This window comes from Oncorhynchus masou, chromosome 28 (genome assembly GCF_036934945.1).
Source record: "Oncorhynchus masou masou isolate Uvic2021 chromosome 28, UVic_Omas_1.1, whole genome shotgun sequence".
NCBI lineage: Eukaryota > Metazoa > Chordata > Actinopteri > Salmoniformes > Salmonidae > Oncorhynchus > Oncorhynchus masou.
The window spans coordinates 29,583,510-29,607,337 of NC_088239.1; the positions used below are offsets into that span (position 1 = coordinate 29,583,510).

General features: G+C 43.0%; 2 protein-coding genes across 3 annotated transcripts in view; one reads left to right on the forward strand and one right to left on the reverse strand.

The window, feature by feature from the left end:
• Positions 1-1,679: 1,679 nt before the first annotated feature.
• tgif1 (TGFB-induced factor homeobox 1) lies at positions 1,680-7,488 on the forward strand. The gene is made up of 3 exons (XM_064941876.1): positions 1,680-2,010; positions 3,773-4,005; positions 5,747-7,488. Exons 1-3 carry the CDS (start codon positions 1,995-1,997, stop codon positions 6,425-6,427), a joined length of 930 nt encoding a protein of 309 aa, XP_064797948.1. The 5' UTR covers positions 1,680-1,994; the 3' UTR covers positions 6,428-7,488.
• A 1,298-nt stretch (positions 7,489-8,786) lies between these two features.
• The window catches only part of dlgap1b (discs, large (Drosophila) homolog-associated protein 1b), a 282,510-nt gene continuing 267,468 nt past the window's right edge, over positions 8,787-23,828 (reverse strand). Inside the window, exons 10-14 of one of the 2 annotated variants that reach the window (XR_010452040.1) lie at positions 21,045-21,469; positions 19,881-19,972; positions 17,623-17,775; positions 12,347-12,935; positions 8,787-11,178 (exon numbers count right to left, since the gene is read on the reverse strand). Coding sequence is in view for 1 of the 2 variants with exons in the window: in XM_064941878.1 (XP_064797950.1) it covers positions 12,717-12,935; positions 17,623-17,775; positions 19,881-19,972; positions 21,045-21,469 (889 nt within the window). In the remaining variant the exon portion in view is untranslated. Of the gene's footprint in view, positions 12,936-17,622; positions 17,776-19,880; positions 19,973-21,044; positions 21,470-23,828 lie in introns of both variants that reach the window. The other variant, XM_064941878.1, reaches the window with a different exon arrangement.

Genomic DNA, 23,828 nt, shown 5'->3' on the forward strand with positions numbered 1-23,828 from the left:
ACACTGATCTCGACAAACCATTTTTGTATGGACCTCGCTTTGTGAACGGGGGGGGCATTGTCATGCTAAAACAGGAAAGGGCCTTCCCCAAACTGTTGCCACAAACTCGGAAGCACAGAATCGTCTAAAATGTTATTGAATGCTGTAGCGTTCAGATTTCCCTTCACTGGAACTAAGGGGCCTAGACCGAACAATGAAAAACAGTCCTAGACCATTATTCTTCCTACACCAAACCTTACAATTGGCACTAAGCATTCGGGCAGATAACATTATCTTGGCATCTGCCAAATCCAGATTCATCCATTGGACTGCCAGATGGTGAAGCGTGATTCGTCACTCCATAGAACGTGTTTCCACTGCCCCAGAGTCCTATAGCGGCGAGCTTTACATCACTCAAGTCAACACTTGACATTGCACATGGTGACCTTAGGCTTGTGAGCGGCTGCTCGGCCATGGAAAACCATTTCATGAATCTCCCGAAGAACAGTTTTGTGCTGATGTTGCTTCCAGAGGCAGTTTGGAACTAGGTAGTGAGTGTTGCAACCGAGGACAGACGATTTTCATGTGTTACACTCTTCAGCATTCTGCGGTCCAGTTCTGTGAGCTTGTGGGGCCTACCACTTCACGGCTGAGCAGTTGTTGCTCCTAGACTTCTCCACTTCACAATAACAACACATTTAACCGGGGCAGCTCTCGCTGGGCAGAAGTTTGAAGAACTGAGTTGCTGGAAAGGTGGCATCCTATGCCGTGCCATGTTGAAAGTCACTGAGCTCTTCAGTAAGGCCATTCTACTGCCAATGTTCGTCTATGGAGCTTTGCGTTGACACGTGATTCGTTTGAAAACACACTGACCCACATACACTGTAAATAAACACACAAGTGAAGAGGCGTGTGTGTTCATGTACTTTAGTACATAGCCTGAACACGTGGGCCGTTGTTTTGCAATGCTGGCCAGATATGTAACCTAAAATTTCATGAAATGGGCAAGATCCTATTTGAAGACCAAGTGAGTAGGCTACAGAGGCAGAACATCCCAAACCGTGTAGACTGACTATAGGGAGTCGCAGACGCAGCTGAAACAACAGTTCCACCATGGAAAATAAACATCCCCTTTGTCCGTCACTCATATTGAGCTCATTTTTTTGTACGGAAGACGATTGGCTTGTACTGGGAATGCAGCGTAGCATTTATTTATTTAGAGTAATCACTCTCAAATGCTATTAAAAAAAGAGCCGTGCACGCGTATTTTCACATGTGCAGCCCTTTACGATTGACATAGGATAATATCCCCGTTGACAAATTGACAACCATAACATTTGTAGTATAATGCATCCGCTAAAGAAATAACTAATACGCTAATGGCTTCTGCTATTTATGAAACCATGGACACAGAAATTCGATACGTGAGGTAGGAAAGCCAATTAGAAGAGTCGCGTCCGAAATAGCCTACTAATAAGAAGTAACCTAATGCTACGGTTGTTGTTTTGAACATTGCGCACTAAAACTGCCACAATATCTGCAATGCTTCCATACGCATTTAAATTATATTCCTACATTTATAACGTAAAAGTAGAATATATTCTAGCGGTTGATCGGTGAGATCGTGTTTACGTCGATGCAAAAGCCATGCTGTCAGAGATTTTGGCTCTTTCCTCTAAAGTGGGAGGATCTTTGTGCTTTTGAGTCACGCAGCTGTCAAAGATAGCTGTCACCCAGTTTCATGATCAAACACACATTGAATGAGAAAGGTTTCGCCAAGTCGAGCAGCGGATTTCAGGTAGCCTACTCCTGGTTAAAGTACTACGTCTCAAACAAATAAAAAAGCCGACGAACGGTTCTACAAACGAAAATAAATCAATGAACAAAACCATTTGGACTATACGTGTGGAATATCCCGAGAAAAAGATTTGCCACTAAAGGAATAGAATTCGAGAGAAAAAAAAAGCTACTGCGCTCCTCTCGTGGCCAACGTGAAAAGGGGATTTTTGACGGACATGAAGACAAAAAAGGGTAGGTCGTTTATTTCACCAGCGTGCTGATTGTCACATTTTCGATAACATGTCTGCATCAAAAAATATATTGAGTGAGATGGGGCATAGTGTATTTCTCAATGCAAGCCGTGCAGCCTATTGTTTCCGCTCCAGACAAAACAGGTTTTTTTCACGTGCTGACGGGCTGTCAAAATTGAATGGTTTGCGTGTGACTTCATTCAATCTGTTTCAAATTTAAGCAATTGTTAGCTTTAAAGGTTGACTAGATATATACATTTTAGTAAATGTATAAAACCGCTTTGTTATACAATAGTATTAGATACGTTACCTTTTTATTTATTTTTATTGCGGACTCAACTTAGTTCATGATGAACAAGTTTCCAATGGATCATTCCTAAGGGGTACATCTATTCTAGATTGTGATTGACTAAATTAGAGGGTTTCTCTAAACCCTCACGTCACCACGCATTTAGCGAATTAAAATGTATCAACTCTGTGGCCCCAACGACGCGCATACGAGAGTATGAAGTTTCATCTGTTAGTTTGGCTACTACATAGTTTCCTTTTCTGTGTAATAATGATTCGAAATGTAATCTTAAATTATTATATTAGGGAGAAACTTGTAGTTTTCAGCCCCAACTTTGGTGCAACAACATTCAAATCCTGACCTCCTTTGTGAAGTTGCTGTTTACTTTCATTCTGCGAGGCTGCTCTTCTCGCATTCTTCGACCTCGTGTTACAAGATCACACAATAGAACTTCTTCTACACGTTGTTTAAACTTAGAAATTCCTTTTGAGTTGAGTTTACAAAACACTCAATTCACGAGAACACGAGTAGTGGACTTGATTTAAGTAAGAAACGAGTGGTTACGCTTTCAAAAACGTTGACATTATAGTGAAATAATGGTTCGACGACCAATATTCTTTTGTTTAGTCTGGAGACGCTGATGTGCAACAGGTCCCCCTCCCCCCTCCCTCACCCAGGGCCTGCGTAATTACCTCATTCTAACTTTAGTTGTTTCTTATCCATTTCCCACCACTATGCAATGGACAGATGACCTGATACCCTTTTATTATGTTGACATGTTTTCATGCTCCAATTCAAGACATGACAGATGTTTCGTTTTTGAAATGTAACTGCTAAATGTAGTCCAATTGATAAAAAATATATATTTTTAAATAAATTTGCCAAAGAAAGTTAGATTTTAAATTGTTTTATTATCAAATAAGAAATATGTTGTCCTGACATAAAGGTTGTGTCAAAATACAACCTGTTTAAAAAAATACAAAAGAGGTTCACATGAATGCAATTCAAATGGACTACAGATGTTCTTATACCATTGGAAATCCCCCAGAATAACTATTTCAGTTGTCTTGAGTCCCGAGCTGCCAGTTTTGAAACATGAAGAGATGTTTTGCTCAGTAAGGTCGGCCAGCAGTATTTGTCAAGGCAGGTTTTATAACTGACACAGCGTCTGAGCAGTCTGCCTTTGTGGCACCTCATTCCCCCCCTCCCACCCCCTCCCTCTCACCCCCCCCCTCCCTCTCTGTTCCATGAATCACATGGCTGAACTTGACAGCTTGCTTCTGACACATCAGCTGCATCCGCTATATGCTAGTGTTTGGAACAGGGCTGGCGTAAGGAGGGTGTCAGACAGAGCAGACACCGACCTACAGACAGAGCAGACACCGACCTACAGACATACCAGTGTTTGGTTGGCATAAGGGGAATTCTGACTGAAATTCTCTCACACATACATTCTTCTCTTGGCCACACACAGGCATGATGACGTTATCTGGTAGTGAGACGGACGACGAGGACAGCATGGACGCCCCCCTGGACCTGTCATCCAGCACAGGAGGTAGCAGTGGGAAGAGGAAGAGGCGCGGGAATCTACCCAAGGAGTCGGTGCAGATCCTCAGGGACTGGCTCTACGAGCATCGCTTCAATGCTTACCCCTCTGAACAGGAGAAAGCCCTGCTCTCAAAGCAGACGCAGCTCTCCACACTACAGGTAGGCTAACTAACGAGCCGCATCAATCAAAGTACATCTTTCTGTCCTACCTCCCTTGAAGTGGTCACAGATTTAAATAGGTTGGATTGGGGAATGTAACTGTGCTTTCACCCATCTTGTCACTTAGAGCCATGCTTTTCTCAAGGAAATTAGATGCATTTCTGAAGTATTCAGGCGGTGTTCATAGGTTTACTACCAGATGACTAGTAGGGCTGCAGCATGCATGACAACTAGTGGCTGGAAATACAATATACAATGACCTTGTGTTGCAACGTCCTGTCTCGCTTTTATGACACATAATGCACTAATGCGTAAACAAAGAGAGTGTGACACATGGACAATAGGGGCAGCAGGTAGCCTAGCGGTTAGAGAAGAGAGCCAGAATCCGGGTCTGATTGACCTCACTGGCGGGAAGTGAGCTGGCAACAAGGAGGGTTGCTGGTATCAAATCCTAGATGATGTTGCCTGCCATCGTGCCCTTGAGCAAGGCACTTAACTCAGCCGAACAGCAGCTCCCCAGGCACCCAGTGTGTCAGCCCCCCACACCTGGTATATTTATGTGTGTCTTTCGGTGGGGCATGGCCTTCCAGGAAGCTTGACTGCAATATTCTCTCTGAGACACGTCTGAAGTGAAATGGCATGAGCTTGCATCCCAAATGGCTCCCTATGTAGTGCATTAATTTTGATAAGGGCCGCACATGTTTTTTGTTTTTTTTCTCACAGGGCTCTGGTCAAAAGTGCACTTTATAGGGAATAGGGTTCCATTTGGGATGCAGGCATGGTGACTAGGAGGAACCGACCACTCTGAAACTCACTCGCACTGCTTTGTGGTTGGTGTGGGCTTAGCTGCAACGCTCACACAGGAATTTCCCTCCCTCCAGCCCTCTTCCAGCCCAGCTGTCTGTGAACAACACAGAGTCGTTTAAATCCTAAGAGCTCTAGGCTTCGGTGAGCCGTCCGTGGCCAACAATAGGCTGGGACAGAGAGAAGGAGAGCGAGGACTGTCTCTTTATCCACATGACAATAGGATTGGGAAGGGCAACAACACCTTAGTCCAAACTAGTGTTACTCACCATGATGGCTTTTAGAAGGCCTAGTTTGAGTTTCTTGATGAGAAAATCTAGAAGTATCACAAATGATTGTTATATTTTCAGACTTGTGTATAACAATGTATTCTAAAAATATAAAAAAATGTATGTCCATAAAATACAGAGGTATTTTATGGACATTTTTTTTTTTAGATAACAAAAATAACCAAGACTGGCTCAGCAGTCTAAGGCACTGCATCTCAGTGCTCGAAGCGTCACTACAGACCCCTGGTTCGATTCCAGGCTGTATCGTGAATGTCCCAGCGTCGTCCGGGTTAGAGTTTGGCCAGGGTAGGACGTTCCTAACTGACTTGCCTCGTTAAGTAAAGGTTAAAAAAAATAACTGCTGCTTTAAAATATTGGCAGAATATATCCAATCAAGAACAAGTTGTACAACCCCTACCACATATGCTTGTAGATGATTCAGATAAGATGCATGTTTTGGGTACTACAGAAAAACAGCTGTCCATGTCATGCAAATATGTTAACCTTGATGCAACCTGTTTTTATGTCGACATGTGAAAGTGTAATTCCTTTCTCCGTGTCATCTTCTGTTTTCCATTCTTTCTTTAAAAAAAAAGTATATTGAGACTACTTGGTTGTGAAACTAAGCTGTATACTTAAGCAACTGTCGATTTGCTATCCTCCTCCAGGTGTGCAACTGGTTCATCAACGCTCGTCGTCGGCTCCTCCCGGAGATGCTGCGGAAAGACGGTAAAGACCCCAACCAGTTCACCATCTCCCGGAAGGGCCGCAAGGGAGACGACGGGGGCTTCTCTGAATCCAGCTCCCAGTCACCCAAGCACGCCACAGCCGCCACGGGCCCCGAGGACAGCTACGACCAGCGGGCACTGCACCCCTCAAGCTTCGAGGCAGGCCTCCCTAGCCCCAGCGTCCTGCAGAAGGCCATATCATCCCCTAAGATATCTCCTTCCTCCTCCCCGGGGCCCGCCACTCCAGTGCCCCGCCGGCCCTCCGTCATCCGTCACACCACTGTCAACTCCGCTGTGATGCAGAAGCAGGGCTCCAGCCCTCCCTCCTCCCTCTCCTACTTCCTCTCCAGCAGTAAAACAGACCACTGTAGGGCTGCAGAGCTGCTGCGTTCCACCACAGAGGCTCTGGTGCTCTTCAGATGCCAGGAGGAAGGGCTGGGAGCACCGGCAGTGACCACCACCACAGAGGGTAACCTGAGCCCCCAGAGTGGGCTCTTCAATACCCCTCCCCCCACCCCTCCAGACCTCACCCAGGACTTCAGCGGCTTCCAGCTCCTAGTGGATGTGGCCCTCAAGCGGGCGGCAGAGATGGAGCTGCAGGCGAAACAACTGGTGTCTTAAAGAGAAAGTGGAGGGAAAGATGTTGTCCCTAACGGAACTCCTAGCATGAGTTTTAGTGGCTGCGTTAACAAACACAAAAAGCCTGATTATTTCTATTTTTGGTATACAAATCATAAATGAGGATTGTTTTTGTACAAAACTGTATCAAGGTGCCTTGGCTGTTAGTTATTTTTTACTTTGTCATATATGCGTGTATGTAAGTATCTGTGTCTTTTGCAGACGGGACCAAAAAAATATTGACAGACACAAAAAAACCACTTTCTGTCTTAACTTTTTCCTATGGATTTTAGTAGAGCAAGGCATGAGGGCGTACAAGTGTTCTGCGGATGAGACAAGAGGGTGGTTCTCTTCTCCTCCACACAGATCCAATCCCCCATGATAGGATATGTAGTTTCCAGATGTGTTTTTACATTTCAGAGAGAAGGTTGCGATGGCTCCCACTCGGACTTTCGCACAATAGGGCCGAGTTAGGGTCCCCATCTCATCTCAGTGTCTTAAAGCATACTTTGTTCTTGGCATCGATGATTGATCAACGTTATCACTACTGTAGTAATAAGTGTTACGTGTTTTTTTTTTCATGATAAGGTTATAGTTTTCTTATCCTTCATTTGATATTTTAAAAGAAAGTAAACCTCTCTTTTTGGTTTTGATAAAGTGGTTTCCTATACAGAGGGATCATTCAGATGAACAATGTAGCAGGTTCCTAGTCCGAGCCTTCCTCCTCACTGGGTGGCTATCCCAAATGGCACCTTATTCCCGATTTATAGTGCACTATATCGGGAATAGGGTGCCATTTGGGACATGCCACGAGTAGCGACGGCCAGTGAATTTCAATTGTAAGAAAAACACTAAGATTTTGTTTTTTCATTTGTGATGTCACCAGCAGCGGGAACAGAGCATTTTCTAAATCACCAAAAAGCGTTTTTATGTATAAAAAAAGGACCATGTTTATGTATAGCTAATGTGACACAATGCCCAATGATGTGATTTCTTTTCATACTGTGCAATGTTTGTGGCAAATAGGGGTCACATATTGGATTTAAATAAAGTTTTGTTTTCTACATAGCTTGCCGTTTGACTGTTAAACTCTCCCCACATCTAAGGATCAATAATCCCTTCGGCGATTGCGCTAGAATCACGTAACGGCAGTAACGCAGCGATGTACAGTGACATGATCTCCATGAAACATACAATGTCACTACATGAAGAAAGAAAAAAATGTAGATGACAGAAATAGCTCTGTGTGTCCGTGTGCACTTTTCTACAGGCTGTCTCTGAGTCATTCCTATGTGTGCGTTTGTGCGCTCGGCTCACCAGAGCTCCAGGCCGTTAGCATAATCCTGCATAAATTAGCACCGGGCAAACAGCAGACGTCAACGGTTTTCTGCCAGTTAGGGTTTTATGTGTGGATGTGCCTCAATACACTTAAAAACAGCCAGGGTCTTATTCATTAGTGCATACCGTAGCAAAACAATTTGCAACGGAAAATGAATACAAAGGTTTCTTATTGGACAAGTTCAGTTATTGTGTCGCCAGTACAATCCTATAGGCACGGACTCAATTGACCTTGCTAAAATTGGTTCGCTACTCTGACAATCCCCCTGCATGCACAGCTTTGTTGCTCCACTGGCCTATTCTAGTATTAACCCACCGTTTCTTTACTACAATAGGAAAATGGAGTATTTAACTGATTGTATATAATTTCTGATCTAAGGCATATGTATTGTATAGCATTTGACCTTTAATTCACCTTTTACCGCTGCATGTCAGATCAGCAGTGACATACCGACGGCGGTGGTCCGATAACTCCAACCATGGGGCACGTCACTAATCAGGGTCATCAGAGGCTAGATAGTGTTGCAGTGGAGGGGGAGACCTGGGTCATGTTCAGTAGGGAGAAAATGTTTTGAAAAGGAGAGGTACTTGCTGAACTTGTCCAATCAAAATACAGATTTTCAGGTTTCCTTTGCAAATGTTTTGCTATGGTGTGCTAGTAAACACCCTGATAGAGAAACGCAGGACTGAGGAGGAGGGTGAAATCCCTGGCTCCTCTCTGGGCTTTGGAAACACCGGTCAGCCTGTTGAATGTGATTAATGTGTGAGTAAAAAAATCACCATACACTCTCAGCGTCCCTAATCGGGCACTGGTCAAAAGTAGTGCACTATAAAGGGAATAGGGTGCCATTCAGGACTAAACCTCCATGTGGTGTAGGAGTGACGAGGCAAAACCAAGGCCTTACAACTACGTAGTTATAGGGCCGACCTCTGCATGAGGAGGACAGTAACTATTTAAATCTGTCTTGTGTTGTAAGTGAAAACATGTGCAGCGTGCATTTCAATAAACACAACTAGGTTAGTGTATGATGATGGCAAGGTTTTTAATGCTGATCTAGTTCCATACACGTGCCATAACATCAACAGTGTAATAACATTAATTACAAAATGTATATCTGCCTAATATGTTTTTTGATTGTTTTTACATAGGGAAACATTCATTTATTTACAAATGTTCATTTTAATAGTTTTATGCCTACTATATATGGACTACATCATAAGCATCCTCCAGGATTGGTTAAAGTCTTGAGTTTGGCATCTCCCACAATCCAACATTCTTTACCACTTCCTGTAATCACCCTGCAATGTCAGGGTTTTGATATGTTACTATAATAACCATAAATAATGTCATAATTTGACTGACATTTGAATTGATTATAATAAAAAGGTGAAATAAAAATATAAAGAGCATCACAATTTGTATTAAATTACCTTAAAACCTAATGGGCAAAAAGGTACATAACCATTGTTACCTTCTCAATATTCTCTCTAAAATACATTGTTACTAAAAATAAAAATATCATACAGCAGAGTTACTTCGTCACATGCCTTCCATCACAATCAAATTGGACTTTCCTCTAAACTTCGATCATGAACATGTTTCTCATATATGTGGATAGCAGGAATTTTGTCCTTGTTTGGTAACAGTTACCCAATTTCACAAAACGCTAGCTATGTCAAACCAGTTTCAATATAGCTTAATAATACCCACACACCTTAAAAGATTATAACCAGGACCGTGAGTTCAAGATTGTCTCACCCATACGAGTAGCTGACTTCATATGAAGAAAATGCAAACTGATTGGAGTTGCAGAGAAGACGTAGCAACTGTCTTTTGACGAAGGAATCAATCATGAGACGTTGATCTGAACCTTTAAACCGCAGACCTGTAATGTTCAGGTGTGCGTCCCCAATGGCACCCTATTCCGTATAAAGTAGTGCACTGTGTAGGGAATAAGGTGCCATTTGGGACACACCCCCTGTTGACTGGGTATGTTTACTGTATGAGATGAAGCCTTTTCACACACACACACACACACACACACACACACACACACACACACACACACACACACACACACACACACACACACACACACACACACACACACACACACACACACTCCCCCCCCCACACACACACACATACAATGTATTTTTCTTCCCCTGAGGCTGATTTGTGCTCGACTATCACATTATAAATTAAGGCTGATTACCGAAACAGAATAAAAGGTGTCTTTCATTTCATAGAGCGAAAAAGAGAATCATAATAATCAATAAACACAGCATATGGGCCTTATCAGTGCATAATAATAATATTAATAATAAACAGTAATCATCTTTTTCTGAGGATTAATACAGAAATAGTGGATATAAAACACCATTCAACTTAAAACCCTATATTATTTTCATATCACTTTCAAATGGTTGAATGTCAGCTTGGATGCTGAGACAGTACATAGATGTAAGAAGAAAATAATTCCCACTGTCCCTTTTTTGATAGAATAACAAAATACCTTGTCATATAGAACAACGGAAACACTACATTAAGGCATCCTTCATAAAGGGTGCCTTAAAGTAAAGGAACATCAGTATTAGGTGATTTTTTTTCTTAGGGACAAATTATATTCTCAGCACAATATGATAAACAGAGTAAAATAAGTAAAAAACTGCAAGAATGAAATGACAACATATCAATTAGCTCGTGTCAGCATGCGTATAATGTAGCAATATGTTCTTCAGTTAATGTCTTTGTACAGGCATAAGTCGCTCTGTTGAAAATGTAAGCAGGGCCTGTTTAGGAAAGTACTAACAGTATGTGGCTTCTGCTACGTTCGTCACAGGCTGCCCCCCAAATGGTACCCTGTTCCCTACATAGTGCATTACTTTTGACCAGAGCCCTATGAGCCCTGGTCAAAAGTAGTGAATTATATAGGCAAAAGGGTGCCATTTGGGACACATACTGTACATAGTGAAAAGAAAGGCCCGTTTAGACCTTGAAAAATAGGAAGCACTTCAGAAACACATATCCTCCCATACACACATACGCACGGGCGCGCACACACACACACACGCACACGCACACACACACACACACACACACACACACACACACACACACACACACACACACACACACACACACACACACACACACACACACACACACACACACACACACACCCCACTTTTGTTTCTGGCAGACCCTGATTTCGTAGCACTGACCTCTCTCTGAGAGCTTGTCATGAGCCCACCTAACTCCATACCTGACTGCCAGACAGGATTGGTGCTGTCGGACCCCAGAATCCTACCACATCTGGGGGTAGACAGTTTGACGTGACCCTGTGATCTATAACCCATAAAGGTCAGACATAGAGTGCAGCAGAATCAAGCCACTGTTCCTCCAACTGGACAGACTGCATTTGGAGAAACACAAAGAATAGTGTAATTGTCCGACACATACCGGCTTTCTTGTTTTTGAGTTATTTTTTGGGGTTACTCTACAAAGACCAGTATTGATTATTGGTAAGTACTAGCAATCACTACGCTACTCCTTTTACCCAAATCCCATTTTATAAAAGATTTGGATTTTACAATTCGAAGTCATTTTTGCACATTGATATTATTGTCTACATCGAACACCTTCCGACTGTGTTGATCCAGTGACTGCACAAAGTCTCTCGGCTTTGCGGTTTGACATGCAATAACAAAACAAGGAGTGATAAAAGTAAGTGGCTCCAATAGAACATCTAGGTGTTCATAGGTGTTGGAGTAAAATCGTTGCATCAAGACCAATCATTGTTTCTTCGACAAAAATTTGGTTTTTGTGTGTGATTTTAATGCCAAGAGATATAGATCTGCTGTTGCCTGGATTTCAATAATAAGAGGCGAATCCTAAGTTATACTTAAGTGACATTTGTACTTAGTCTCCCATTGACGTCAACGCATGACTGAGTCAACTCACATCGAATTGACTCCTAAATTCATTTAAAACTGACAGTTGCAATGGTCGCTGCTACATAGATGTCTTGATGCCTTGTACTGTGTCTCCAGAAGGTCTTAGATATGTCTCAGGTGTTCTCTCCTAACTACTCAAACAGGTTTAGGTCAATTGCCTCTCTCGAGAACAGTGTGTGTGTGTGTGTGTGAGTGAGTGCGTGTGCTTGCACATGTGTGTATGTGTGTGTAATAAATCCTGTGACAGTAGCATCTAACAGGGGAGTAGAGACTGGGTTTCTCTATTGTCTGCTGTCATTGTGTTGTGAGTCACAATAACAGCCTCCCCCAGGGTCACCAGAGGAGAGCGGCTGGCCTGAATTCCAAATGGCACCCTGTTTTCTATGTGGTGCACTACTTTTGACTAGGTAATTCACAAAAGTAGTGGACTATTTAAGGAATAGGGTGTCATGTGGGACACAAGCCACTGTCTCAGGCTGTCTGACACCCAACAGGATTAGCTAGTATGCCTTGACAGCGCTTGGTCTATACCCACTAGTACACTTCCCCTCCCTCCCTAACCGCCCTTCTGTTCCAATGAATCAAACAAATTATACATTATGCATCAATACCGCGGTACTGGTATACCTGTTTGGGTGACAACAGGCCTTTTGGTTGGTGGAACATCGGTAGGAAGAGTTGCCATCACAAGAAGAAACATCTTTGGGTGTAAGGAGTGGGGGGAGCTACACGAAAAGCTGAAAGTTCAAGGAGAGGTTCAAATGGAGAGAAGAGGAAAAGTTAATAAATATACAATATTCTCACTCCACCGGCTGCTGTGACCGTTTTTGTGGAAGTCGATAAATGTGATTATATTACAAGCACCCTATCCTCGCCATTCAGTGCAGATGAGTGTCTTGACAGTGTCACTCGGTGTGAGTGTGTGCGTGTACCTTTGAAGGTGTGTCAGTTTTTGTGTGTGTGTGTGTGTGTGTGTGAGTCTTTGTCTGTGTGTGTCTCATAATCTGGTCTGGGCCTCTGGGATGTAGATCTCGATACTGTCTGCTGCTCTCTCGGTGACCGAGCTCTGTCGGACCGAGAGTGCCCGCTTGGCGGCCAGCAGGCGTTTGCGAGCCTCCAGCCGCTGTCTCTCGGAGCTCTCCAGAGAACGGTCTCTGGCCAGGGGAGGGTGGCCCTTGTGGGGCTTCTTTGGCACTGGAGGGGCAAACCTTCTCTCCTGGATGGACGGGGGAGGACAAACAACTACAGTTACAGGCCATCCTCTGTGCCTCTGGCAGTAGGGTCACAATGTCAGCCATTTTGTGTGGGGTTAGAGAGTGCATGACATCAGCATTTTGTTGGAGTTTGCATGGTGTGAGAGCATGCAACAGGGTTCACGTGAGTGAGGTTATGGTTGATGGTTGTGGTGGCCATTTTGTGAGAGTGCACGGCTGTAGGTAGGCGGCCATGTGCGTAGGGTAAGAGCGGCCAGCGAGGTCAGCTAGGCCCCAAGGTGCATGGAAGGTAGACTGACTTCTCAAAACCCAGCTCACTGTCAACAACAAAACAATCAAAAATACAACAGATAGACAGTCACGTCAGGCAGGCTATCGCACAACATCACAACAATAAAATTACATGCATTTCAACACTCTCATGCTACATTGAACCAAAATCTATAGTAACTTTGGACATTAAAAAGCTTGGAACATATTTGAATAACAGTGAAAGTAGAAGCATGCAGGGTAAATTTTGTTCTTCATTCTATTGCATTACTTCCAGGCTTTAAAGGGATAGTACACCCAATTTACAAAATTACATGGTGCATTCGGAAGGGATTCAGACCCCTTCCCTTTTTCCAAATTATGTTACATTACAGCCTTATTCTAAAATGGATTAAATGCAAAAAAATCCTCATAGATCTACACACAATACCCCATAATGATAAAGTGAAAACAAGTTTTTCTAAATATTACAAATAATAACAGAAATAACTTATTTACATAAGTATTCAGACCCATGTTTGGTCAATTCTGATAGGATATGATTTGGAAAGGCACACACTTGTCTACAGCAGAGTTTCGTAAAGTATGGGTCTGTTAAAGTATGGACCTGTTAATGATGGGTCGCGACCTAAATGTATAATTATTTAATTAATTACTGGAATTGATTTGGCCAAGTGCAACTGCGCTCTCGGTTCAGTGCGCTCTCTGCTTAGCAGCGGTTTCTGCTCAGTTTGGCAGCTGCTCGAGTGCGAGAGGTAGAGGGAGATGCTCATTGTGCTTCGCGGTTTACCAGATCTTTTTTTCTGCAGTTTTCGTGAAGATCATTCCGCGACCCACACGTTGCAGCACTCTGGTTCAAGCCACTGACTTGTTATTCCCACTCGCCATCACTCACCGCTGTCAGGAAATGGACTCATGCTAGCCACAAGTTCTGACTGAGCTCAATCGTCATGAAACGCAGATACAGTGATGAATTTGTGTCTCTTTCATACAAACTTTGAGAGCGCCAACAATGTGTTTTGTGTGGGGATTTGCGTCGTAATGAGTCTCTCAAAACGAAACAAATTAATAAAGTGGAAAAGTAAGTCAACTAACAAGGCATTGTTGTCATTTTATAAACAGGCGATGATAAGCAGGAATAGGGGAGTACTATCTCTCATAGTAGTAGATGTGAGTTTATCTTTCAAACAATCCCCTGGCCTTGTAACGTTACACAGCTAATAGCTAACGTTAGCCAAATCAAGCTAACTAGCTACTGAAAGTGCAACCCTAAGAAACAGTACAGATGAAGATGAAAAATTCAGGCCTACTGTACATCTTACTGTAGAAATGATTTCTGAAAACAAGTCTAGGTTGGAACTGTTGCTGTTACAAGAAATACTTTTTTTATTCTGAACTGGAATAAACGGATTGAAGCGATATGCTTTTTGAGGCAAACTCTCACACAGTTCTGGGTTGCTCATCTGCAGCAGGAAGCCGACTCCTGCCTGACTGAGAAAGCAGTAGATGTTCTGATCCAGTTTGGCACCACATACCTATGCAAGTCAGGGTTCTCAAGTACAGAAACAGTCTCAATGCTGAGCATCACCTCAGTGTTGCACTGTTAAAAATTGATCCCAGAATAGACATGCTTGTTGAAAACTTCAACTAGCCACACACCTTTCATTGGGACTGTGTGTGTGTGTGTTTTCTACATCTGTGTGATGTGATCAATCAGTTAATTCCAGTTCAGAATATTAAAAAAATGCTTTTTAACAGTAGCAGTTCCAACCTAGACTTTCTATCAACCATAATTTATACAGTAAGCTTAGGTTTGAACGATCAAAAAGCCTGTGTGTGTGTTTGTTCTGTTATACATCTGTGTGATGTGATCAATCTGTTAATTCCAGTTCAGAATTACATTATTTATTGTTTTTTAACTGCAACAGTTCCAACCTAGACAGGTATGTAAGAGTTTTTTAATTGGGGAAAAATAAACATGAAAATATTTAAGGGTATTTCATTGTTATTTGTTTGTGTCTATATTGTTTTTTTTTAGGCATAAGGGCAATGAAATGTACAGATAATTGTGTATAGTTGCATATTTTCCTTAGCTTGTGTCCCAGGAAAACACAGAATTTCTCATTTGGGTCCCAGGCTGAAAAAGTTTAAGAACCCCTGATCTACAGTACCAGTCAAAAGTTTGGACACACCTATTCATTCAAGGGTTTTTCTTTATTTTAACTATTATCTACACTCGTGAAGACATCAAAACTATGAAATAACCAAAAAAGTGTGAAACAAATCAAAATATATTTTATATTTAAGATTCTTCATGAGGTAGCCACCTGGAATAGATTTCCATTAACAGGTGTGCCTTATTAAAAGTTAATTTATGTCAATTATTTTCTTCTTAAAGTATTTGAGACAATCAGTTGTGTTGTGACAAGGCAGGGGTGGTATACAGAAGATATCCCTATTTGGTAAAATATCAAGTTCCTACCTTGGCAAGAACAGCTCAAATTAGCAAAGAGAAACAACAGTCCATCATTACTTTAGAACATGAAGGTTAGTCAAATTTGAAAATTTCAAGAACTTTGAAAGTTCCATCAAGTGCAGTCACAAAAATCATCAAGCACTATGATGAAACTGGCTCTGATGAGGACCACGACAGGAAAGGAAGACCCAGAGTTACCTCCGCTGCAGAGGATAAGTTCATTAGAGTTACCAGCCTTATAAATTTCAGCCCAAATAAATGCTTCACAGAGATCAAGTAACAGACATATCTCAACATACACTGTTCAGAGGAGACTGCGTGAATCAGGCCTTCATGGTCAAATTGCTGCAAAGTAACCACCACTAAAGGGCACCAATAAGAAGAACAGATTTGTTTGGGCCAAGAAACATGAGCAATGGACATTAAACCGGTGGAAATCTGTCCTTTGTTCTGTTGAGTCCAAATTTTAGATTTTTGGTTCCAACCGCCATGTCTTTGTGAGATGCAGAGTAGGTGAACGGATGACCTCCGCATTGTGGTTCCCACCGTGAAGCATGGAGGAGGAGTTGTGATGGTGTGGGGGTGCTTCGCTGGTGACATTGTCTGTGATTTATTTAGAATTCAAGGCACACTTAACTATATCAGCATGGCTATCTTGTCCACAGCATTCTGTAGCTTTGGAATGAAAACATACGTTTCCATCACATCTGGTTTGCGCAAGATGAAACGGCATCCAGGTGGGACTATCATTTGTTTTTCAACAGAACAATGACCCAACATTGGAAGATTGACACACATTTCCAGGCTGTGCATGGGCTATTTGACCAAGAAGGAGAGTGATATTGAGGACTGCATCAGATGACCTGGCCTCCACAATCAGGAAAAACTGAACTGACCTCATTGAAAACCCAATTGAGATGGTTACATTATGACTATAAGTGCGATTTGTCCTACACAAATAATATTTTTTGAAAAACTGAACATTTGCTATCTAACTGAGAGTCTCCTCATTGAAAACATCTGAAGTTCTTCAAGGTAAATGATTTTATTTGAATTATTTTCTTGTTTTTGTGAAAATACCACAGCATTCTGGGATGAGTTGGACCGCAGAGTGAAGGAAAAGCAGCCAACAAGTGCTCAGCATATTTTTATTTATTTTTTATTTTACCTTTATTTTACTAGGCAAGTCAGTTAAGAACAAATTCTTATTTTCAATTACGGCCTAGGAATAGTGGGTTAACTGCCTGTTCAGGGGCAGAACGACAGATTTGTACCTTTGTCAGCTCGGGGATTTGAACTTGCAACCTTTCGGTTACTAGTCCTGTTGGAAAAGCATTCCAGGTGAAGCTGGTTGAGCGAATGCCAATAGTGTGCAAAGCTGTCATCAAGGCAAGGGGTGGCTACTTTGAAGAATCTAAAATATATTTTGATTAATTTAACACTTTTTTGGTTACTACATGATTCCAAATGTGTTATTTCATAGTTTTGATGTCTTCACTATTATTCTAAAATGTAGAAAATAGTACAAATAAAGAGTATAGTGTCTGAATACTTGTAAATGTCATATTTCATTAAATAAAATGCAAATAAATGAGCAAAAATGTCTAAAAAACACTTTTTTCTTTGTCATTATGGGGTATTCTGTGTAGATAGATGAGGAAAAAAAATATTTAATCCATCTTAGAATAAGGCTGTAACATAACAAAATGTTGAAAAAAGTCAAGGGGTCTGAATACTTTACGAATGCACTGTACTGGTGGACAGAAATTCAAAAAAGTTAGCATTTGGAGACAGTGGCCAGATAAACAAAACCAATGCATGGATTACTCTCACACTTTGCTTATAGATTGCTTACAGTATAACCAATATGCCATTTAGTAATTCGGGTGAACTATCCCTTTAAGGTGGATCTGGTCTATAGGGTCCACTACATTGAGTGATACCTTTATCTCTGGGGGGTCCAGGGGTTTCCAGTTGTTGGCTTTGAGTTGGTGGAGCTCATCAAATTTCAGGCTGATGTTCTCGATGGACAGCTGCAGCATGTCCCAGAAGCCTGCTAGGTCCTGGGAACTGGGCCTCGGGTGGGAATTGGGGTTCTGATACACACAGAGAGTTTCAGTTTAGAGTTTGGATACTGAGGTTCTTGCCTTTACATGGCACGACATAATTCTATGGCAGCCATGTTGGCTTCTCATATTCGGGCCGTTCTTGAATTGTGGTGGCATTTGCGTCCCTCGCCTTTGTAACCATGAAAAACACTCAAATTAATTACAGTCACACAACATGTTTCGCTATATATTGAACTGTTTATCAATGATAAACATAATGCAAGTAAATCATTTATACTGAAAAACTTTTTTTATGCATTGTTTAAAGTACTTAGGGTAAGCAAATTGGCTTGTCCCAGGAGGGATGTGTAGAGTATAGTGACATGTTTTGGGGATGTAAAATATAAATGGAGGGAACTAACATTGTGAGGAAAATGATTAATCACAAATGTGATTTTCCCATGTTGCGTTTATTTTTCCACACTATGAGGTTGGAATGATACTATGAAATAGTGAAAATTATGATAAAGCCCTTTTAGTGCCTGTTTTAGTTGGATGGCGTTTTGGAGGTAAATAGACCAATAAAAAAGAAGAGGTCCAAAAATCTCTGCCAATTACAGCTACCCAGCTAGCACATTTGGTTCCTTGAAATGTGTTATTTTTACAATGGTTGTGGGAACAAAGCAATACGGTTAGTTTCCTGACTGGGGAAACTGAAAATGTTTTTACATTTTTTTGTCTGTTCTGTGAACATACCTTTTTAGGTTGCAGGGAGGTTCTGAGAACGTTTAACTCTGCTTCCTTGAAAGTTTCCCTGGGAGGTTTTATTAACGCTCTTAGAACTGAAATGATAGGTTATTTGGATGTTTTAGAATAACCTCCTTAAAACCTTCACTGAATGTTTCAATACGACTTTTAATAACACAGATAACCCAAAATAAGCTAACTTTTTTGAACTCCAAACACAGATAGGACACATGGAAATTCCTTTCCTTAGTTAATTAATTATGTGAACACACACTTTTTTTTATTGTGACATGGCGTCAGTGAGATTTGAACGATCTTTGGTTCTCTATACATTGCATTAGTCTACTGCAGCACCAGGATGGGAAAGCAAAAGGGAAACCTAGTCAGTTTTTCAACTGAATGCATTCAACTGAAATGTGTCTTCCGCATATAACCCAACCCCTCTGAATCAGAGAGGTGCGGGGGGCTGCCTTAATCGAGCTAGCATTCCATGTTGTTTTTTTTACGCATGCAAAGCTATTTATTTTAGTCTATTCAAACAGACCACATTTCAAAAGGAAACTCATTAAGATCAGGTGTGGCCAATTAGTGGGCACGGCCGACACACCTGAACACCACTGGCATACCACACACCCCCGCAAAACAAATACCTGTAAATGATTGATGACCTGAGATATGAGCATTTGTGGCATCCATTTCACAGAATCCTAATTTTTTACATTTACTTACAAAATATCATTGGTGTTACTATTCCTACTTGTGGCACAATGTTATCATAATGATACAAATAATTTACAGTAATTAAGCTACCATATTAGTTGACTTAGAATGGGAAGATGCACCCAGATCCATATAAATAAATACAAATCAAGAATTATTTTCCAAAATGCTATGCCCAAATGCCATTGCAATTCAAGAACGACCCATTTACCAAAAGCACTTCATGGAATGTTCAGATTTTTAAACAATGCTATGTAACTGAATGCAGAGAACAAAAACAAGTTGTCCAAATACTGATGAATGAATAAATGGAATGCTCAAAGGCTCTGACAGGGCATCCATTCTAAAAGTTGTCTGAACTCTCTGAGCATATGGCTTTGCACAGGACTGTGTTGGACTTGGAACCATTCCAATGTTCCTATCAGTATGTCATCAGCATACTAGTCTGGGACTATTTCACCTTGTCCCTCCACACTTCAAAGTTATTATGCTTTGAGTGGTGAGTGGTGATAGACTAGACTACTATCCAGCTAGAATTTGCATGCATAGCAGTGTTTGGCCTGACACAGTGTCAATTATAAGCTTGTATAGATCATCACATTATGTGACAGTTGGCTCTGATGGGCCTGCTGACACAGTAGACTAACTCTACGGTGTGTGTGTGTGTGTGTGTGTGTGTTACATACCTGATTATCCTTACACAGCTCCCGAAACTGCTGGAACTTCTGAGACATGAGCAGCTGGGCACTCCCTATTGCACTACGGATCTTCCCCAGTACTGCGGAAACACACACACACAGACTTTGCCTTTGATGAGTGCAAGGCTATAAATATGTGGAGAGAGGGAACTGGGAACCTAAACTGTGAATTCTGATGAGAAGGGGAATGTTTATCCTGCACACCAAATAAACATATCTCCTAACATGACATTGAGTTGGGGATGTAGAAAACCAGCCTCCTGTCTCAATACGCAACCTCGAATTAGGGGGAAAATACATTGCAGAATCACTAGTCAAGGGCTGCCCAGCAGACAGTCGCCCTTCACCTACTGTAACCATGTGTTCTCTCCATCGGAAATAATGCATTAGCAGGAAAGGAAGAAATAAGTTATGTCACTAGGGACAAATTTAAGGAGTAGCATTCAAGCCGAATAAAGTCTACGACATTGTGCCCATGTGTCCCAAATGACACCCTAATCCCTATTTAGTGCATTACTTTTGACCAGAGCCCAGTGGGGCCTATATTGGAAATAGGATGCCATTTGGGATGCAGAGAGTGTCAGTGTGGCACTGATAGTGTGGAGCTATGGAGCTGGCAGCAGGCTTGAGGAGCTTATTAAGTGAGTTTGAGCATGAAAACCCCCATTGAGCATTGCTGTGAGAGGTCATTATACTGTTTATCTACAGGACAGATGTATGGCCGGACCCGTCCAGCAGCTAGCTCCCTATTGATGACTATGTCTGCAGAGGAGATAGCAGGCAACAAGCAGGCATTGTGGCTCGCTGCTATGAATGCCATGGCAGTGTCTCTCAAATGGCACAATAGTTCCTATGTAGTGCACTACTTTTGACCAGAGCCCTATCTGGAGATATAGGGTGCCATTTTGGGACAATTTCCCTCTGTCTATTTGACACAGGGAAGGATGGGGAAAAACAGAGATACAAAGAGAGGGAAAACAACTTGTATGGCCTTCACGTCAACATCACGCAAATATACGAAGAGAGAGAGAGAAGTGATTCTACTGACTCACTACCCCTAATGCACCGCTTTTGCTCCCGTTCGCACATATTCAGCTCCATATCCATGGGTTGATGTTGTTTATGTACATGCACGTGTGTTGTCCCACTCACTCTCCTCCGGCAGCTCGTTCTCCATCTCGTCCTGCTCCATCTGCCGGCACCAGCCCTCCATGCGCTCCATCTCGGCTTGAAGAAGCTTCAGGAACCACCTCCCGTCCCTGGAACACATCAACCCCCGTCCCCCCACCACCACCTCCATGGGGTCTTCCACCTGGTCCATCCAGGGGTCTGGCGGGGGCAGGATGGATGGGTCCAAACCCACTTCGCCGTACTCCTCCACGGTCAGGGCGTGGTAGTGGTTGCCTGAGCCCTGGATGGAGACGGTAGAGGTGGCGGCATCCCGGGAGTACTGGCGGGGCATGGTGGCCGAGTGGCGTATCACCATCTCTGAGGCGTCAACGGGACAGTAGTCAGGGTCGTCTAGGTCGGCTTGGACCGCCATGGTCACACTGTTGGACCTGGTCATCCTGCGGTAACTGGAAAGAGAACCACAGATTAGAGATCAGAGTTAGTGGATGTGGGGTTAATAGAAGACATGCGGGCTTAGTATATCAACACAGATCCCAGATCAGATCGGACAGGTGTGGGGTGTTTGGGAGGGGTGTCATGGGGGCGTTTGGTCACCTGGCTGATTCAGAAGCGATGGTGCGTGGCCTCATCAGTCACCGTGCCCTGCTGTAGGGCTAAGTCTTAGAGATAACATACACCCACCCTCAGGGCCCTGCTGTACAGCTTGGGGTGCAGCTTTGATTTAGCCTGAGAGGCTTTGTGCCCCTGTAAGACTCCTCTTGCCAAGTCTCTCAGAGCAAAGTGCCAACACACAGCCACAAAGTCACACACTTGCACACAGATAACATCTTTTCAAAATACACAGATGGGCACGCACACACACACATGCGCGCGCGCACACACACACACACACACACACACACACACACACACACACACACACACACACACACACACACACACACACACACACACACACACACACACACACACACACACACACACACACACACACACACACACACACACACACACACACACACACACACACACACACACAGTGCTAGAGAGAAGTGCCAACTAAATGTACAATTAGTGGACAGCCAGCAACCAGAGGACACCAGCAGACTACAACAGGATACAAGATAAACAGATAAATGACAGAAAATCATTCACATGTTCTCTCTCACACGCCATTTTTTACTACAGTTGACTATAAAATTCTACAATACTTACTATAGAATTCTGTAGTAAACTGTTGTATACTGTAGAATACTATACTACACCCTGTTGTATCCCTCGATCATGTGTACTACTTAGTATAGAATGTTGTAGTACACTGTAGTAAATAATAACTTTTCAAAATATGCACACGGACGCACGCACACGCGGCTTGCCAGAGGAGGGGAGTGTCAGAGAGAGAGGTACCAACTGAATGCACAATGAGTGGACAGACAGCAGCCAAGGACACCAGCAGACTACAACAGGATGCAAGATAAACACTAACACTAAACACTGTAGGGCAGTCAAATTCCACGTGTAGTAGGCCTGATTACTGGTCTGCACATGCTCTGGGTACGCGGCTAGGGATGCCGTCTGGGCCGGCAGTCTTGCGAGGGTTAACCCACTTAAATGTCTTACTCACGTCGGCCGTGGAGAAGGAGAGCCTATAGTCCTTTGTAGTGGGCCGTGTCGGTGGCACTGTGTTATCCTCAAAGCGGGCGAAGAAGGTGTTTAGTAAGTACGGAAGCACAAGACGTCGGTGTCCACAACGTGGCTGGTTTTCCCTTTGTAGTCCGTGATTGTCTGTAGACCTTGTCACATTCGTCTTGTGTCTTAGCCATTGAATTGCGACTCCACTTTGTCTCTGTACTGACGTTTTGCCTGTTTGATTGCCTTACGGAGGGAATAGCAACACTGCTGGTATTCGGACATGTTCCCAGTCACCTTGCCATGGTTAAATGTGGTGGTTCGTGCTTTAAGTTTTGCACGAATGCTGCCATCTATCCACAATGTCTGGTTTGGGTAGGTTTTAATAGTCACAGCAGGTACCATATCTCCTATACACTTCCTGATAAACTCAGTCACCGTATTCGTGTATTCGTCAATGTTATTCTCAGAGGCTACCCGGAACATATCCCAGTCTGCATGATTAAAACAATCTTGAAGCATGAATTCCGTTTGCTCAGACCAGCTTGAATAGACCTTAACACGGGTACTTCCTGTTTGAGTTTCTGCCTACAGTACCGTGCAAAAGTATTCACCCCCTTGGCGTTTTTCCTATTTTGTTTCATTACAAGCTGTTTTAAAATGATTTTTATTCAGATTTCAAGTAATGGACATACACGAAATCGTCCAAATTGGTCAAGTGAAATGAACAAAATTACTTTTTTGTGGGGCCTCCCGGGTGGCGCAGTGGTTAAGGGCACTGTACTGCAGCGCCAGCTGTGCCACCAGAGACCCTATGTTCGCGCCCAGGCTCTGTCGTAACCGGCTGCGACCGGGAGGTCTGTGGGGCGACGCACAATTGGCCTAGCGTCGTCCGGGTTAGGGAGGGGTTGGCCGGTAGGGATATCCTTGTCTCATCGCGCACCAGCGACTCCTGTGGCGGGCCGGGCGCAGTGCGCGCTAACCAAGGTTGCCAGGTGCACGGTGTTTCCTCCGACACATTGGTGCAGCTGGCTTCCAGGTTGGATGTGCGCTGTGTTAAGAAGCAGTGCGGCTTGGTTGGGTTGTGTATCGGAGGACGCATGACTTTCAACCTTCGTCTCTCCTGAGCCCGTACGGGAGTTGTAGCGATGAGACAAGATAGTAGCTACTAAACAA

Excerpts from the sequence above, each read along its gene's own strand:
- tgif1 (XM_064941876.1), top strand. Across the intron at positions 4,006-5,746 it reads CGCAGCTCTCCACACTACAG|GTGTGCAACTGGTTCATCAA; the intron begins GTAGGCTAACTA and ends ATCCTCCTCCAG.